This window comes from Pagrus major, chromosome 7 (genome assembly GCF_040436345.1).
Source record: "Pagrus major chromosome 7, Pma_NU_1.0".
In the NCBI taxonomy this organism is placed as follows: domain Eukaryota; kingdom Metazoa; phylum Chordata; class Actinopteri; order Spariformes; family Sparidae; genus Pagrus; species Pagrus major.
In genome coordinates this window covers 32,309,122-32,327,763 of record NC_133221.1, presented here as the reverse complement: position 1 = coordinate 32,327,763, position 18,642 = coordinate 32,309,122, and the positions used below count along the sequence as shown (strand labels likewise).

The window sequence follows — 18,642 nt, the reverse complement described above, 5'->3', positions numbered from 1 at the left end:
GTAAACTGACAGGAAGTGCTGACTGAAAGACTGAATTTAGGGCCGAACGAAGTCTCGCGTTTCCTGAGCTAACGTTAACAACACTCGCCTCGGCTTTGACAGATAACCTCAACCCATCTGAAACACGCACAGCGAATTACCAGAACTCTGTTAAACTGGGGAAAATGCCTTTCGGAAGATATACAGTTTGTTGATTTAGGTCGTTGTTTATATCAGTCAACAAATGCCTCAGATTACCTAGCTACTTGTTGGCTAAATTATCCTAGTTAGCTTAGAAACTAAGCTAAATCGTTAGCTGTTTAGCATTAGCCAGCTTTCTAACGTTGGCTAAATAGCAACGCTACTAACAGGTTGTGTGTAGGTGACAGCTCGGCTGCCTTTAATTCCGGACAACCAAACTGAAAAAGAATAAAAGGGTAAGAGAAGTTTTGTACGTTGGTGGTGTACTTAATACTGATTTGATCCTGTTTTAGTGTGAGGAAGGAAACAACATCGTTGTAAAGTTAACTGTAGTAAATATGAATTGATCAGTCGCTTTTGATTGTGTCAGCGTTTGGAAATGATGAATAGTGGTTTTACTTCTCCTTATGCTGTAAATAAATATACAAAACAAGCTATATGTGTCTCAGTCGATCTCTTTGCCTCATGGTAATTCGGATGACGTAATGTTTTCACCCTGTTCACCGACACCTGAATGTGCTGTAGGTAAGAGGGACGGACACTTCCCCATTTACACTTCACACAGAAAAGCTATCAGCAGGCCAGATGGATGACATGGAATGGAAAAGGATTTTGACAGGAGATTGAACTGAAAGTGAAAGTCGCTGCCCCAGGCCGCCTAACGGGGATGAGGCGTGGTATGCCATGTGTCAGTATATGATGAATGCGCGTCTAGGTGATGTTAGGTGTAGCAGAAATAAGATTGCGGTCAGGTTAAGCATCTCTGAAAACGTTCAAGTTAAGGTCAAGGGAATCGCACAGGGAAACAGACTTCATCACTACATTGTTTTGTGCAGTGGTATTGTGTATTGATATGTTGATGTGTGTATGTATATGTAATTATCTTCACGTTTTTCTATAGGGATGGTGCAGCCCCAACCTGATGGCCCAATGCAGTGGGACATGACAGGAGAGGAGAGTGCAGGGGCCCTCAGGGTTCCACCAGAGTTGGCTGCCAATGAAGTAGTAACCAGGTTGCTGGGCGACAACCAGCAGCTTAGAGGTAGGATGTATTCCAACTCAAAGTACGGTATATCTCTGTATTTGATGCTAGAGCGCATTTCTAACAGAATGCTGGTACATGGTACAGAATATGGTCGAGATGTTGAAACATTTAATGATGATTTCAAAGGAACATTTTAAGAAGTTACTGTTAGTAAGGTGTATATTTGGGCAAATATAACAGTAAAAGCTTTTATAGTTCCTAATATTTACTTAAAACAGTCAGATACATTCAGAAAATTAGGTCCTGTGACAGTAAAGCACTCTCTAAATGGCATTTCTATGTTGCATTTGCACCTTTTATACAAAGCAATTTTCAGTTTACCTCTCATTCACACACACTCATACCAATAGCAGCAAGCTCCCATGCACGGCTGGCCATCTGTATCAATTGGGGTTCAGCATCTTGTTCAAGGTCACTGAGCTATGTGGATACCAGAAGAAATCCAGAAGGCGTGGATGAATGGAGAGGTGAGGGCTCTTTTCAGAGCCGAAAAACCTGTCTTTCAGTCAGGTGACAAGAAAGCACAGAGCAGGACTGAAAGCTGGCATCAAGGAGGCAAAGAGGAGACATCAGCAGAGACTGGAAAGGGACCTCAACATCACCACCACCACCTACTGTATCAGAGGGTGTAGATGCTGTGCTTGTTAAGTCCATGAAAGCAATTGTTCTTTGTATTTTCAACTATATTTCTGATTACACCAATGCCAATGATTAGCCAATAAGATACATCACTCAAAGTTAGGGATATCGGGATATGGATGCATATATTTTGCCCAGCAGTATATTTGTTGCTTCAGTAGTTTTACTCATGGAAAGACGTGTATCTGAGTTCTGAAAAAGGGTTTTGTTTGTTTGTAGAACTGCTTCAGCTCAGTTGTGGGGCTTCACTCAAATGAGGGGTCAAACTCAAACTCACACAAATATGGTGGAAGCTGTTATTGAGCAAAAACAATTGCTATAAAAGGCCCTGCACAATAAGTGAGTGTCCATTGTGGCCATTAAAAATAGTCATGGTCAACCGACATAAGCTGACTGAGCAGGAGTGCTACCTGGCTACCTGAGGTGGTGCAACAGTGTGAGCCAGAATATCAATGGACAGAAAAACTGATCTGGTGTTTGTCAATGGAACAGTCACAGGTCAGTCATACCTGCAGGGCATCATTCAGCCCATCATCATCCCCCGGTGGTGCCAGTACGCCCCAAACTTTATGTTCATGGATGACAGCGCAACCCCACATCGTGCTCATGTGGTCACCACGTACCATGTGGTGTCCCTCACACGGAATAGCCAGCCATGTCGCCCAACCTGAACCCCATAGACCATCTCTGGGACCAGTTGAAGCATTGCATGTATGCCCCTGACCCTCCACCACGTGACCTCCAGGAAGTCAGAGTTGCTGTTGTTGCAGAATGGAGCATCATACCGCAGAACAATTTTCAAAGTCTAGTGAGGAGTGTGAGCCAAAGATGTCAGACTGTCATCAATGCACGTGGTGGGAATACCCGTTTTTGACTTTGTGCTAATTATCAAGTGTGGGGTATGTGTTGGATACTGGATATGCAATAAAAGTCAAATGAAATATGTTAATATCTGTGATGTATCAATCTGCTCCCTCGCCTTTGAACGTCATCCTTCTGTCCTCCAGAGGCCTTGCGGCGGAGCAACCTAGCCTTGCGTCAGCGCTGTGAGGAGATGGAGGGATGGCAGCGCAGGACAAGAGAGGAAAGAGAATTTCTCAGCTGCCGTTTCCAGGAGGCCAGGGCCCTGGTGGAGAGGCTGGCCCAGGAGAACCACTCTTTACAGGGCTTGGTGAGCGGACCAGCCTCCTCTTCCAACCACTGCTGCAGCTCCAGCCAGACTGAAGACCTGCAGGGGCGCACAGCGAGGAACGGACCGCTGGATGGACCACAGGTTGGACCACAGGTTGGCCAGTTGATATTCACACTCCTCATCTCGACACATTGTCAGGTGTTTTTACCTTTACATTAGTTAGTGACATTAGTTCCGGCATTAAAGGGGGGTTAGCGTGTCCGGAGAAAGATGGTTATTCGTTGAGTGTCATTCGCAGGTTGTCTGGGAATGACACTCAACAATAAATTATAGTGTCTCCAACCAAGCCACCAACCCAAAACATCAGTATTTGACAACCTGGGAATGAGACTGAACAATCACATCTTTCTCCAGAATCACCCAGCTTTAAATAGCTTCCACTGTTATATTTTATGATCTTTAGCTAGTATACTCTCTCTCTGTGTGTGTGTGTGTGTGTGTGTGTGTGTTTTTGATATATACTTACATTAGCTGTGTGCCCTTATTCCATGTTTCTATTGCTGCTGTAATAGTTACAGTAACGTTGCCACATTTTGAAGGACATATGTACTGTGTGGTGATGTGCAAATGTAGCTCACAAGCTAGTCATATTTTAAGAATTACAAGTGGAGATAACCAATGGACAGAAATTAGCCTCGCTGCTAATGATTAACACTGGGGCCACAGGATCCATCGCCATTTCAGCCAGTGTGCCACCAAGCCTGTGAGCACTGAGCAGAGCGTCTCTCTCGAGATTCTTTGATCTAAGTGGTAAGTGCTCTGCTGACAGTCACTGTAGTTTACATTCTTCAGAAAAGGTATAAAATAGTGATTTTATCACTACTTAAATAAATGCTGCTTGTTATCCAACAGTTATTGTCAAGCTGCTGCACTGTTGAGCTTATTGATGTTGTCTGATCAGGGCATCTGAAAAAAATCCTAAATACAGGTTAGTGACAGCAGAGGAGAAGTGACATTGGCTATACTGACATTAGGAATGCAAATTTTAAACAATTTCTTTAATTAATAGTCAGCTGCCTTATCTAGTCTGGATTAATCATTACTGATATATTAGGTGTGTCAGATGTTTGTCCATTAGAAAACTGTTTTAACCACTGACTTGATCGATATTTGAAGCAAAATCAGAGTAGGCTACATCAGGAGTTAACAGATAAAGTAAACAAGTTACTGAACTCATAAGCTAAATAACATAATAATTGAGGAGCTTCTGTCTGTCACTATTCAACAACTGGCCCAACAAAAGCCAACTCATATTGAGGCTACTAAATGGCTAAAATGTAATCATATCCGTTTGTATAGAATATCTTTTTGTATTTTTGTATTATAAATTACTTGAATTTGAATTCAATACATTTTTCATACCAGAATGTTGTATTTTATTGTGATATATTTGATAAGCAAATATTTGTGATTTTGAGAAGATAATTTTTGATGTATTTGTGGTTAAAATAATTTTAATTGGTTGAAGTCTTAACAGTGATGAATCGATTTATCATTATCATCCCTAATTGACATTTAAAATGAGTGATCACAAAGAAAGTTGGTTTCAGCCACAAAGCAATTGTTAAGCAAACATATTTTTGTTGTGTTTGTAAAACATGCGAGATGTGGCAAAAGGACTCTAAACATTACTAGAATTGCACAGCTGAAGGGTAGATGCGTGCTCCGCTTCTAAAGTGTTTCCACTGGACATTGGAAACACTTCCTTCTGTTGTGTCTTTCAGACTTTAGATCAACGGGAGAGGAAGAGAGTTGAAGAGACAGATCAACACACACAGACCACGCCACCTCGCAGCTTGGTAAGATGAATTAAGCTGTTCACCCTGGATGTGTTTTGATTTCAGTTGATGTATTTGTTAATTTTTCATCTAACTGGTGTGTTTGTGTTTAGGAATATGCAAGTGTGCATAGCTCGTTGAGTAGTGCCCCTTCTCCCCCCACCTCAATTTCATGGGTATGGGGGGAGATAATGGGCAGGGAGACTAGCCAGGTGAGCCTGCTCACAGCATCGTGCTTTCCAACAATCAGAATGCTGACACTTACTCTCTGGTCGTCACTCCTCTAGTTTATTGCTTTGCCCCACCCTGTCTTTCATTGAATTGAGGTAGTGGTTGGAAATCCTGACTTTCTGCTTGGAGAAATGATATGAGATGGCCTGTGACAAAGGAACTCTGAACAAAATCTGAGACTAATCACCTTCAAATACCTGCTCTAATAATTAACTTGGCACTAGCTATGTTGGGGCAGGGCAGTATAATTCTAGATGTTGTCCATGTTGTTTTTCCATATACTTCCAGGCAGGAACGCTGGCTTGAATGGTAGTTGGACACCAGGAATTTCTGTGCATCTTACTTTGAATGGGGCACAGCATTGACACACACCTCTACTCCACCACTTTATCCCCCTGTCTCCTTTTGTAAACCTCAGTTTCTGTTCTCTTACATCTTGGTGTTTTTCTACTTTTTGCCTGGTGTTGGTCCCCCAGCCCAGGGTGAATGTGCTCCATCTTTATCCATATCCCTCCTGTCATCACTTCTGCCTGCATCCATGCATCCCTGCTTCTTTCACTGTTATGTCTCTCTCCACAGCCTGTGGAAGGTCCAAACGAGTTCCTCCAGTTGCTGAAGAGCCACAAAGAAAAATTGGAGGAAGGGATGAGAGAGCTTAGGAGGAAGAATGAAGAGCTGGAGAGGGAGAGGGACGAAGGAGAGAAGGAGAGAGAGCGAATGCGGCGCTGCATTGACCAGCTACAGGCCAAACTGGCCCAGGCACAGGTAACACTGTGAAGCAAACACAAACAAATTGTACCCTAGGATTCAATACTGTAATGTCGTACCACAGATGAGCAGGATACATGTAACAAAGTAACAGTAATGACAACAGACAACTTGTTCCTGATTGCTTTTATGAATTATATAAATATGATATTATGATATATAATTAGATATATGAATTTCCTTCATGCCAAAGAGAAAATTAAAAACCCAAGAAAACTAATGAATACATTCTCTTAAATCACACATGTAAGAGCACCTTAAGAATGAATAATATAACAAATACAATAACAACAATAAAAATAAACCATATTTCAACTTCAATTTTAGTTTATTTAAAGTGCACATGTAAAATTTACATGTAAAGATACACATTCATAAGCACTCACACACAAGTACCCAGGTAATAGTGTTAAAAACAGGGCTCATACAGTGTATCCTTAAAGGTGTTATTTGTCAGAAAAGTTGATTTTTGAGTCTCATTCCCAACTTGTCAGATAATGATTTCTTACAGATAGCACCTTTAACCGGATTGACAAAGAGGAGAAGAGTCAGTGATTTGGGTTCCCAGCTGGTGAAGTCAGGCGAGATCATCATCATGAAAACACTTTTGAAAGAAGTTACCAAGTGCTTTACATGGTTGAAGCCAATTACATTATTTCAGGACTGTAATAAAGTAAATACAATCAGACAACTGAAAATACTAAAATGAATTACCCAGCAACAGTAAAAGATAAAAACAGTAGTATAGCACAACACAATCAAACTAGACAAAATCAATGCACCCTTAGGTTTGGCTCTGGGAAATGTCCGTTACATTAGACTAATTAACTGTGTAATGAATTTGAAATCAACACAAGCATATTTCCCCTAATATGTCTACTAGATAACATTTTAAATTATTATCAAGAAATATTAAATTGGATTAAAAAAAATATTTTAGAGAACTAATCAACTGACTCCTATTGCTTGTCATGGCTATTGTTTCCCTCTGTTACATATTGTGTGTCACTTATAGATGAGAGTAGAGCTGGACATCACTTTGTGAATCAAATCGTGTTGATTCCATATCACAATGTTAGCATTAGGGTTGTCACAATACTGGAACTTCTAACTTTGATAGAACCTTGAAAAATAGCAATACTCAATACCATGTACCACAGGGAAAAATTGATGCAACACTGAGGACATACAATTTAACATTTTTATTAAAAGATAAATATAACCATGCTAGTGTGCTGTGTGTTGAAGACAACAGCATCTAAGGTAAAAGAGCGAGAAAGCGCAGCTGGTAAAGGTGTATCAATAATGTGGAAAATGAGTATTGAAACAGTTTCAAATATTCAGAAACAACATCTATAGATATTTTGATATTTCTGACAATACAAATTCAAATTGAATTCATTATGAAATAGATGCTCACAGAATTGGTGCTATAAATTGTACAGAGAACCCTCTAACCTGATGCATTATTAAAAATAGTATTGTTTATATTGAGATTGACCCAAAAGCAGTTACATTAATGTACCTTTTATTTAACATGACCAGCACACTACAACACAAATACATACACTCAAATGTAATATAAACACAAACTCCTTTGGTTCTTTGTGCAAAGAGATCTGGCCACTTGAGACACTAATTGCATCGGTTAATTCATGGAGGGAGCTGCTCCGCTGAAAGGCATCGCCAAGTCTAAAGGCAGATGTCTGGGGGCATTTCAAAAATTACAGGATTGATCTTTGGACTTTATGAATCGATCATTCAAATGAAGATTGTTTTGAATCGGAAAATAGATTTTTTCTTTTCAACCCATCCCCGAGATAAGACATTCAGTTGCTTGTTAATGACTTCTCTGTGTACAATAGAAATGTTATGGATATAGATGAAAAACAAGAATAAGCTGCTTTATCTGTGATCTAAAAGACTCATTTGAATGTTTTTACAGTCAAGCAATGTTACTGAGGAGGTTGTTCAACATCGCTCTGAGGCACAGCACTCGTCTGACTGGTATGACACATTTTCCCTCCTCATACACTATACTTCAGTGCATTGTTTGAAACTAACAGCACTAAACTTTCTGACTAGATTTTCTGTGTTGAACCAGCTGTTTGTTGTTTGTTCAGTTAATCTTAACTACACTGTGTATCTGCAGACAGTTCTCCTCTCTGGTATGAGGACACTAACATTTCTTCTGCTTAATAAAAGCCTGATTTTTCAGATGTCTTCCTCCCTCTCTTTCTGTTCCCTTTTCCAGCTCTAGCCTGGCTAAACTCACAGAGCAGCTTCAGGCCACACAGGGCAGGTGAGCCCACAGCTCTGTGTGGCTTTCTCTTTCTCACTGTTTGCAGACCTTCTCTCTAAAACTCTGTCACTACTACTACCTGCCTGTTTTCTACGTTTCAACGCATTTTGTTTGCTGCATGTTTGTTTTTCATCTTTTGTTTCCTGGTGAATTAGGCATAATTTAGTTTTCCATCCATTTTCTTTTGTTGTAGGTTGTATGATATACAGTACATGACTCAACACCATTCAGATGTAATATAACAATTAAAAATCGGTGACACCTCATACTTCTGTAGACAGTTCTACTAAAGTAAAGTAAAGTATACGCTCACCTAAAAAGTAAAATTCAGTCATTATCTCCTTCCCCCATTCTAATGGAGGTAGTCCACAAAATGTCTCTGGAGCTGGACTAGTCCCCATCTACTTCAGTTGTTTAGGAGAACGCTGCAATGCTGTTTTGTTGTGAAGCTCCAGAAATGTTTGTTTTCGCACGAGGGTTAGGAGATGATGACTGAATTTTCTTTGTTGGGTGAACTTATCTTTCAGCTTAACATTAACGTTAGCATCACAAACTGACAGGGCGAGCTGCTTCATAGCTGTTCATTCAAAGCTTTTAAGCTTCTAAACTTGAAAAACAACAATGACAGGATGTGCTTAAAAGTTGAAAATGATGACAACTCTGTTCGCCAGCTGTCTTTAAATTTCCACTTGCCCACCATTAAGATACCAAGTGGTGTTCCTAGCAAACTCAGAATCACTTTATTATTCTATTATGTGGTGCCTTTTAAGCTATGCTGCCAGTGGTGGAAGGTAATTATTAAGTACAGTTTTGAGGTACTTCACTTGAGTATGTCCAATTTATGCTTTAAACTTCTACTCTACTGTACTTCAGAGATAAATATTGCGCAGTTTACACCCCTACATTTGACAGCTTTAGTTATTATTCAATTTAACATTAAGATCTACATACTATATGATAACTTGTAATGCTTTGCTATTGGTAAAACTATGGAAAAAGAAAGTGCAGCACTAAAAATTAGCTGGAGCTTGAAAAAGTACAACATTAAAATGCAGCTTCCATGTCACATCAGTAATATTGATCCTACAACAGGGATATAACACTGACCGGGTCCATTTTTCTACATAACATGTATGTAGACAGTTTGTTGTTAATAGTTCTGTACTTTTCCTGAAGCAAAAATTTGAATGTGGGACTTTTACTGCTTTCAGAGTGTTGTATTGCTGCTTTGATTTTATTACATTTATCTGAATACTTCTTCCATCTATGTACGGAATTAACATTAATTTAGCTACAACTGAGTTCATTTGCACAGTTGTACTTGTCATTGAAATCAACAGATGGTGGCTTTCACTCTACTAAGTTATAATTTAATAGATTCATGGCACTTTAAAATCTGGCAACTCTTTAAAATTACAATTTTGACAGAAACATGATCAATGGTCCGGCCCTACTCTATTGTAGTGAGTTTGAATTGTAATAATACATATAGACTATGGGCTCTGTCTTACGCTCGGCACAAGGGGGGCACAGTGCAGCACTAAGTGTCATTGCTAGTTTCAGACCAACGCAGTTGTCATATTCATGATATCTTGATCTTTTTCTCATATGCAGTCAAACAGAATTGTTGATGGGACAGATGATTGTGAAACAGCGGACCACATCCCTGTCCCTCACTGAAAACAAGAATTACTGTTTAATATGTGTCAGGCCCTGGTGCACCTGGAACTCGGGTTGGTTTAATTTATGTTCCACCCAAAACACACCCATGACTTATTCAGGGTCCAAATACCACCCCTCTGCGCCATGTGCTGCCCAGATTATCCACTGTTTAACTTGCAAAATGGACTTGGACACGCCCTAAACACACTAGCACGCTGCACTATAGACCGTCTAAATATAGCCCTATGTTTACGATGAATTAAGAACACTCTCTGCTTCGTCTCAGTTGTCTTCTTAGAAGGTACTGTATTACAGCACTGGTGCCAGAGAGCAAACACCACACATGTCAAAATAGAGTGTTGTCAGCTTGACCACAGCCACTTCAGTAGCCAAAATACAGTATACCCACAGAACAAGGTCATATAAATTATTATTATCCAGTCAGAACCCGTTTTCCAACAAGCATATCAAAAAGAAATTGAGACATCAATGGTTTATAATCTTGGATTTGACAGTCTGAACCTGAGCTGTTCAACAGAGGATTTGAAAGTGATTCAGCAATTTCAAATACTGTATGTTCAATCACAGTGTATATATTTAAATTTAGATTAAAATATATGCCATTGTACTTATGTATACTCATTGTAAAACCCACTTTAGTGATAGATCTGTTGTGTGTGTAGGTATCGTGAGTTGGAGGAGAAGCTTGATTACCTGCAGAAGAGCTCAGCTCAGCGGGACAGAACTGAAGCGCTCCTCAAACAGAAGGACAAGGACTGTGCGCAGGTATGAACTATGAACATATGGCCATAGATCTAAATTTTCAAGTCTGAACTTTGAAAGATTGTTTTTAATTCTAGTGCACCAACTCCTGGAACAAAATACAGCACCTAATTAAAATCAGTACTCTTTTGGCCATTTCAGAAATTTGATAGTAAACCTCCCAACTTCTAGTTGTAACTGTTTTAAATAACTGTATGTTATAAACAATCAATTATTTTAAAAGTGACTTTTTTACATAACTGTATTTTTATTTTGCTTTCAATTATTTTATTAGGGATGCATGATATATATTGGTTGGTTCCTGATATTGGAAAATGTATATTGTCTGCTTTTTATTGGTATTGCTGAAATTCTAGCCGATAAAGAGATCTAGTAATATGAAGCTAATAGTAATAATAGAAAAGTGCAGCATTTACAAACTCTGAAACAGTAGGTGGCTGTTTGTACCTTGAAACTGCTGCAACTGCTCCACCTGGGTAGAGCCACGCAGTGTAAACTAAAGAGCCAAATATGTCGCAGCCGGTGTGGATGGGTTTCTGGTGGATTAGGTTTTCTTTTTTTTTTTTTACAGATTCAGAGAACAGCACAAGTACAATGTGTAACATATGTTGTGCATGGTTCTGAGAGAAGGGGGAAAGTTTATGAGTGTTACCACAAAAATCTAGAGCTGTGGAATATTAAATCATCTTTGATCACTACAACAGAACCTTTCTTACCCCCAGGTCAGGTGTGAATAAACCACAGCTTAGGAACTTCTTTTTAAATACAAAAATGTGAATTTATCAGTTATCTGTATCGGCCATGTGAAACAGGTAATTATCAGTTCGCGATATTGGCTGAAAAAAATCCATATCATGCATCCGTATTTTTTACAGCTGCGAGGTTTAAGGGCGTTTATGTTACTGAATGTTATTTTATGTTATTACATTTTTGTCATGTTTCTGGACATTAAACATTGTTTTTTTATTGGCCTTTTACTAGCCTGTTGTGGAACAGCTTTTAGTCTGACTGTGTTTCCCCTTTTTATTGTTTTTCCTTTTCTTTGTTCTGTCTGACTCTGTCATTGTAAATGAGGGTCACCCCTTAATGATCACTGGAGTATAAACAAAAGTTGATTGATTAATTGACCGAAGTAACAAAGTTACAGATGGTGGCACTGTGGAAAGCAGCCTTATAATATCAACTGTATTTCCAAAACCTTAGAACTTTTTGTATCTTTTTAGCTGGCTAAGGACTGCGAGGCTCTGAAAGCTCAAGCAACTTCCCTATTAGGAGAACTGAATGAGAGACAGAGCTGCCTGGAAAAAAGTGAGCATGAACGCAAAATGTTGGAAGAAAAGTAAGTCCTGTCAGCATTACAATATAATGTATTTAGATGGTGTGCAAATGTGCTGATTTGTTTCTTTCTGTTATTCTTGTGGCCAGGCTATGCAGTAAGATGAAGGCCCTGCAGGTGGCAGAGCGTGAGCTGGAGCAGCAGAGGAAGCAGCATAATGTGGCCAAGGACAAGCTGCTGCTGCAGACCCAGAGCCTGGAGCAGGCTCTGAAGACAGAGAGACATGTAGCCACAGAAGAGAAGTGGGTCCAACACATACACACACACACACTAACACACACATAGCAGTGTCCCACCTGGTTATAAAAAAAATCTGCATTATTATGATATTTAGAAAGATTTATTCCAGAGATTGAAAGATTTCTTTTACATGGATTTTTTTTTTAAATTTCACATTGTGTTATATTGTAAAATTCATACAACTAAGATGCTGTTTTCACATAATGTTTCCTTCAAGCGGAAAAGTGCTGGCAGTGAGGTTGGGAGCGCTGGGTTGAAGAACTTGTGCGATGAGAGAAAAAAAAACGCTGCATGTTGGGTTTGATTGACGTTAGCTAAAGCTATGGTAACAGAGGGATGACTACACAGCTAATAACAAGCTTATAATGAGTAGTGTGATCCAAGTACAGCACTCACCAGTAGGGATGCACCGATACCATTTTTTCAAACCGAGTACGAGTACGGGTATTTTCATTTGTGCACATGACAATACCAAGTACCAATACTGATATTTCTACCACAAAAATAACTATTAGGTTACAGATGCACTGAATTGGAAGACAGGATTTATGTTCTTCTCTGCTTGTTACAACAAATGATAATGAATTAAATAAAAATAAATATAAATAATCATCATGTCCTGTGTCAACAAAAAGCCTCCACATTGGCACTGTCTTCACATTTGACAAAATGAAATTTGACAAATTAAACAATGAAACTTATTACACAGTTAACACAGTCAACTTAATAGCCAATTAAAATATTAAAATAATTTGTTAATTTGTTAGCGAACTCCATATACTGAGCTTTATTATGCGTCTTCAGATGTTTTATCAAATTACTGGTATTAAAAGACGTATTCTCCTATGCTCCCCTCGACACCTTAGTAGCACATAGCTTGCAGTCTGCCTTGCTTCTGTCGTCATCCCTTATCTTGAAATAGGTCCACACTGCTGACATGATACTTGCTTTCCTATATTGCCAGTTCAACTTTCTCCTAACCACGCTGATTCCGGTTCGCTCGACATCTCCCCCTAGACACTGACAAGCCGCCCTCTGATCGCGGTTTTCAGTTTCATGCAATGTAAGGCCTAATGCAATAAATTGGTATCGGTGCATGGTATCAGTGAATTTTTGCGAGTACGAGTACGAGTACGAGTATATGAGCGCAGTATCGGCCCGATGCCCAATACCCGATGCCGGTATCGGTATCGGTGCATCCCTACTCACCAGCAACATTCAGTGCACAGTCAGTCTGCTCCCACAAATGGACTATTCTGTTTCTGTTATGAGTCTCTGTCTGATAAAGCTCAGGATAGACGGACACAGCCAGAACAAGTTTCTTTTTCATTTTCTTGGTTATCAGGGTAACAGGTGACCTCTCTAATATATGATTGGTACCCTGAAAAAGATAACCCCAGGCCTTTCTGAAAAGTTGAGAGATTTTAAACTAGATGCGCTCAGAGCAGCCGCACAAAAAAGGTGGGTCACTTTGAAAAGAGATGTGTTGCCACAGATGCTTTTTCCTCGTTGAGAAGAATTGCAGAAAGATGCTGGCGGTTAGAAAAAAACATTATGTGGATACATATGCACAGACATATCTGTATCAATATTAGTACTGTATTTTCATACCAACTTTATTTGTACCTATATTGTATTTTTATTCTCCTTGCAGTTTTTCATTTTTCTTTCTACTTTTGATTTTTTTAAAGCCTCCTGTGGACAGGTGTTGTAAATTAGCATCTTGCTGTAAACACTTAGTGCACTGTATCTGGTGCTTATGCATGATTGTACGTTGCAGCACCAGTGTTACTGCTATGGACATGTCAACGAAATAAACATTCAGTGAACAGAAAAATCAGAAAAAGCTCCAGTTCAGTTCCAGTATGGATGATCGCGTAGGGAACCTCCTGTGCAAACAAGATATTCACTTGTTAACAAAGTATACATTTAAATTTAAATAACATTTATAAAACAATAATATTACAATATTACATTACATTACAATACATTAATAATTTACAATCTCATCTTCTCATCAAGATTAACAAAATCATTTTTCGTGCCTTCAGTGATGTAGTTGTAATGCTCAATTTATATTATGGAAAAGTGATTTTAGCTGTTTCACTGTGGTAATTACTGCTAGGTTCTGTTCAGAATTCTTTAATCAACTGAGATTTGGTAAACTGTACTGTATGGTAAAATTCTGTTTCCCATTTTTCCTCATAGAAAGAAACTGACGCAACTGCAGCATGCCTACACATGTCTGTTCAGAGACTATGATTCTAAACTGAAGACTGAGGTAAAAGCACATCCAACCATCTTTTTAGTTGTGCTATTTAGCTTATTGGTTCATATCGAAATATTCATCAGTGTGTGTTTGTCTCCCAGGGAGGAGATCTGTGCAGCAGACTAGAGGAGGCAGAAAGAGCACTGGCACTGAAGCAGGACCTGATAGATAAACTGAAGGAGGAGGTGGAGCAACAGAAAGGTTCACTAGAGACTGTTCCTGTCCTCACTGCGCAGGTAGTTACACAACAGTTTGGTTAGATGTTCTTTATTGTCAACAAAATAATTCATTTTGCTCAGGTGAGCAAAATAAAAATAGACTCAACAATAGATGACCATAAATATATGAGATAAATATAAATATAACTGTATAAAACATTATTCTAAAAGGGATATTATTTTAATGAAATAATTCATTGTCACTGACTTTGTTTTTTAAGCTGATAATTGCATCACAGTTCACTTCACACACCACCTCAGGCACACTAAATGGAACCTTCCCCAAATTGCCGCAGATGGTCAGGCCTGTGTGTGTGTGTGTGTGTGTGTGTGTGTGTGTGTGTGTGTGTGTGTGTGTGTGTGTGTGTGTGTGTGTGTGTGTGTGTGTGTGTGTGTGTGTGTGTGTGTGTGTGTGTGTGTGTGTGTGTGTGAACATGATTGAGTGAGTGAGAGCCAAGTTGTGTAGCACTTTTGAATAAAATGCTACATAAAATGTAACCATTGAATGTAGGGTATCTTCTGTTCCTAAAATCAGGGTAGGCCTTCCTTTTTGGGGGCCCAAAGCACAATTTAGAATGTTATAAGCAGTCTACACTATATTTGCATTAAAGATAAGTACACATATTCTGAACATTAGGTCAGTTAACTTTTCCATCCTTTGAGGCAAGTTTAAGTTATACACAAACCAGCCTGGAATGAAGGCAAATTGAAAAGGAACAAAATGGCTGTTGTTGAATGAAGTCGTATCTCTTTGTGTCTGCTCAGGCTGAGATCTACAAGGGAGATTTCCTAGCAGAGCGAGAAGCAAGAGAGAAGCTGAACCAGAAGAAAGAGGAGCTGCAGGATCAGCTGACTCAGGCCCTGGCTGAGATTGACAGGCTCAAACAAGAAGCCACATCACGGTAAAAAAAAAAAAAATTAAATGCCATTGCTGATGGAGGGGGCATGTCTCCGGAATGTGGGCGTGTGAACATTCATGCATTGGTCACATTGTCAATCTATCTTGCTGTGTGCTCCAATTGACTGTTTTAAGGAACGATCAAATCCCTTTTCACATCATTTCTTATCAAGGGTCACATAGTCCTTGTATGCTGAATTTCTCTCCCTGCCCCCAATCTCAGTTGTTAATCAGATGCTGCATCAGCATCTTGAGTTGAGTAGCTGTACTGCAGCTGTCATCAAAGGCATGGCTGTTGGCACATCATCAAGATGGACACTTGTATCTGAAGTCAGAGCTGTATCTATGTTTGTCCCCTGCCTGTCAATAAATTGTAAAAAAAAAAATCATTAAAGCTTGATACAAACATGTTTCAGTGCACGTATGGAGCAAATGAAGCTGAGACACCTGGAAGACTTTCCAGCACGGGCCCCACACATTCCACCTCCACAAGGTACATTATCACAACACACGCACACAACCCCAAATGTTCAAAACCAGTTTTTTGAGCCTTTTCCCGCTTCAGTTACATGATATCTACTCTGCTATTCTGTAGGCCTCTCTAAGCTCTCAAGCTCTGCTTAATGATTTCTTTAATGATCAAGATGTTGGAGGGGTGAATCTACAGTGGCCTCATAATTTGCTTCTATCACGATTCAGCTGTCAACGATTGGAGTGAAAAACGATTCTCAGTGCATCTCAGTATATGGCATCTGCCATGGCTGCACACGGCTACTTTTTCATCATTTAAATGCCCTTTTTATTTAGACTGGTCCTTTCAATAATCAGGCTACAACAGTCTGCAATATAGAAACTGCATCATTTAAACTTAAATCTGTCTGCAGTGTATTGCATGTGTGCTGTAATCTACAAAAATATTGTTTTCCCATAACAAGACAGGGCACTTATTGAATGTGGCAAACATCACAAACATGACTGCTGCACACACCTCTCTCGGAGCTGGATGGCTCCTCAAAGTTGACAACCAACACCCAACATAAGCTGCAATCTCTCAATTATGCTGTGTCTGCATTGATGCAGAATCTTCTATGTCCGCATCGCAATGCATCTTATAATATATAATATAATATAATATAATATAATATAATATAATATAATATAATATAATATAATATAATAATATAATTCTTGTATGTTATCTATGTCTTCTTTAAAAGGACTTCACAGTTATTACTTTGGTTCTCTTCATGTCTGATCTCCTGTCAGCCATCTTGGTTGTTGTGGTTTTTAATTGCACTTACAACTGTTTGCCACTAGGTTGCCAATTATTATATTTGTTGTGTCCGTACTGTCATATTGTCAGTGGAAGGTGTGTGTGTGTGTCTACATATATATCTTGTAAACAAAAAAGGGGGAAATGTATTTATGCATTTATTTTGTCAAGGTTTTTTTTTTTTGTAGAAGTCATTTTAAAATGCTATTATTCTCTGTCAACATAGGTGCGTTCCCTGGTGCAGTTTTCAACACAGCACCCCCTGCCACCTCGTTCCGCAATCAAGGTTTGGTACCAGTCGGTGATCAAGGGGCAGCCGGAGCTGAGGAGCTGCCAGATTTATGTTGTCCTAAGTGCCAATACCAGGCTCCAGATATGGACACACTGCAGATACATGTCATGGACTGTATACAGTAACATGAGCATAGCTCAGCACACCATCACACACACACACACACACACACACACACACACATATATATATATGTATATATATATATATGTATATATATATATATATATATATATATGTATATATATATATATATATATATATATATATATATATATATATATATATATATATATATATATATATACACACACACATCTCACACATATATATACACATATACAGTGAATTTACTTTTTTGACATCCAGCTCCCAGATCAAGGCAAACCCTAGAAAAACATGTTTGGTAGTTGCACCTTACTCCCTCTGCCATGAAACCACACATACATTTACCTGAAAACATACCATTGATCGTACCATTTTTAAAAAACTGAAAATGTTGAAATCAAGTGGCAATCAGATGACTGTGAAGACAGCAAGATCAGCAGCACATTTTCCTAGAACTGCTCCACAGATTCACATTCTGCTGTAGCTTTTCCATTTTGCAACTCATTATTTTCTCTCCTGGTACCTGATCTTTTATTTCCTTCTCCCTTCCCCCATTCTTTACTCTGATTTGGGACACTGATGCTCATGTCCATCAGTATTTGTACATGATCCCCGATCTCTTCACCATTTTTTGTCCCTCTTCACTCAAGTGGTAAAGTGGCAACTGAAGAGGTAACTACATACTTTGGGGCAAGTGTGTATACTTTACCTCATCCATGTTATAAACATCAGTATTCATTGGGCCCAAGGTGCAAAAAGTGACAATTCAGAGTGGCACTTTCCCCCTAAAGGGGGAAACGTATGACAATGTTAATAACCTAGTGAGCTTTAAATAATAGAGATTATTCAAATATGATTTGGTCATAAATGTTGCTGTCTGCATTACCTCATAACATGTATTATGTATTAGAGATGGATTTACTCTTACTGAAAAAGTAGCCATTCTCTGTGTTCTGTGCCTGTGAATCTTTGACTGCACCACTGCTTTGTCCCTGATGCTAGCCTGACCTTTAACCCAGCATAGCCCTGTTGTGCCCCTTATTCTGTCTTATCTTTACCTGTGGCATCTAGCTATGTATCTATCTCTAAGCACATTGAGGGTCCCTCACAGTTTGTGTGATTATTGTCTGTAACCATAGATCATTTTGGTGCAAAAAATATTGTTTCAAACCATTGAAGATTTACAAAATAAACCAGTTATTCCTTAGCCCTTGTGTGTGTTGTCATATGTGTACCCTTGCTGTACTTTGTTTATTTTATTTAAAGAAGGGACAATGTACATTAATAAACATGAGCACCAGAGTCTATGATGTAAATGTGCCAGATTTAGCCATACAGGCTAATTTTCAACTGCAGTCCCTGGCAGGTTGATGGCATTAAGAAAACAAATAAAAACACAGCACATAAGCACAAACAAGTAAAATTACA

General features: G+C 39.0%; 1 protein-coding gene across 2 annotated transcripts; it reads left to right on the top strand.

Moving 5' to 3' along the window:
• Nucleotides 1–100: 100 nt before the first annotated feature.
• On the top strand, nucleotides 101–17,291 carry ikbkg (inhibitor of nuclear factor kappa B kinase regulatory subunit gamma). 2 transcript variants are annotated; one of them, XM_073470507.1, is made up of 15 exons: nucleotides 327–416; nucleotides 1,082–1,222; nucleotides 2,872–3,149; nucleotides 4,781–4,855; nucleotides 4,948–5,046; nucleotides 5,645–5,830; nucleotides 7,779–7,840; nucleotides 10,481–10,583; nucleotides 11,804–11,919; nucleotides 12,006–12,158; nucleotides 14,365–14,437; nucleotides 14,527–14,661; nucleotides 15,409–15,545; nucleotides 15,958–16,034; nucleotides 17,041–17,291. In XM_073470507.1, exons 2-15 carry the CDS (start codon nucleotides 1,084–1,086, stop codon nucleotides 17,229–17,231), a joined length of 1,824 nt encoding a protein of 607 aa, XP_073326608.1. In that variant the 5' UTR covers nucleotides 327–416; nucleotides 1,082–1,083; the 3' UTR covers nucleotides 17,232–17,291. The 2 variants fall into 2 exon arrangements, with proteins under 2 accessions (XP_073326609.1, XP_073326608.1); XM_073470508.1 differs by lacking the exon at nucleotides 4,948–5,046 and having other exon boundaries at nucleotides 101–416.
• Nucleotides 17,292–18,642: the final 1,351 nt, after the last annotated feature.

Coding starts and splice junctions, on each gene's coding strand:
- ikbkg (XM_073470507.1), top strand. CDS start 1,084: ATGGTGCAGCCCCAACCTGATGGCCCAATGCAGTGGGACATGACAGGA. Junction 12,159..14,364: donor CATGTAGCCACAGAAGAGAA/GTGGGTCCAACA, acceptor TTTTCCTCATAG/AAAGAAACTGACGCAACTGC. Junction 14,662..15,408: donor TTCCTGTCCTCACTGCGCAG/GTAGTTACACAA, acceptor GTGTCTGCTCAG/GCTGAGATCTACAAGGGAGA.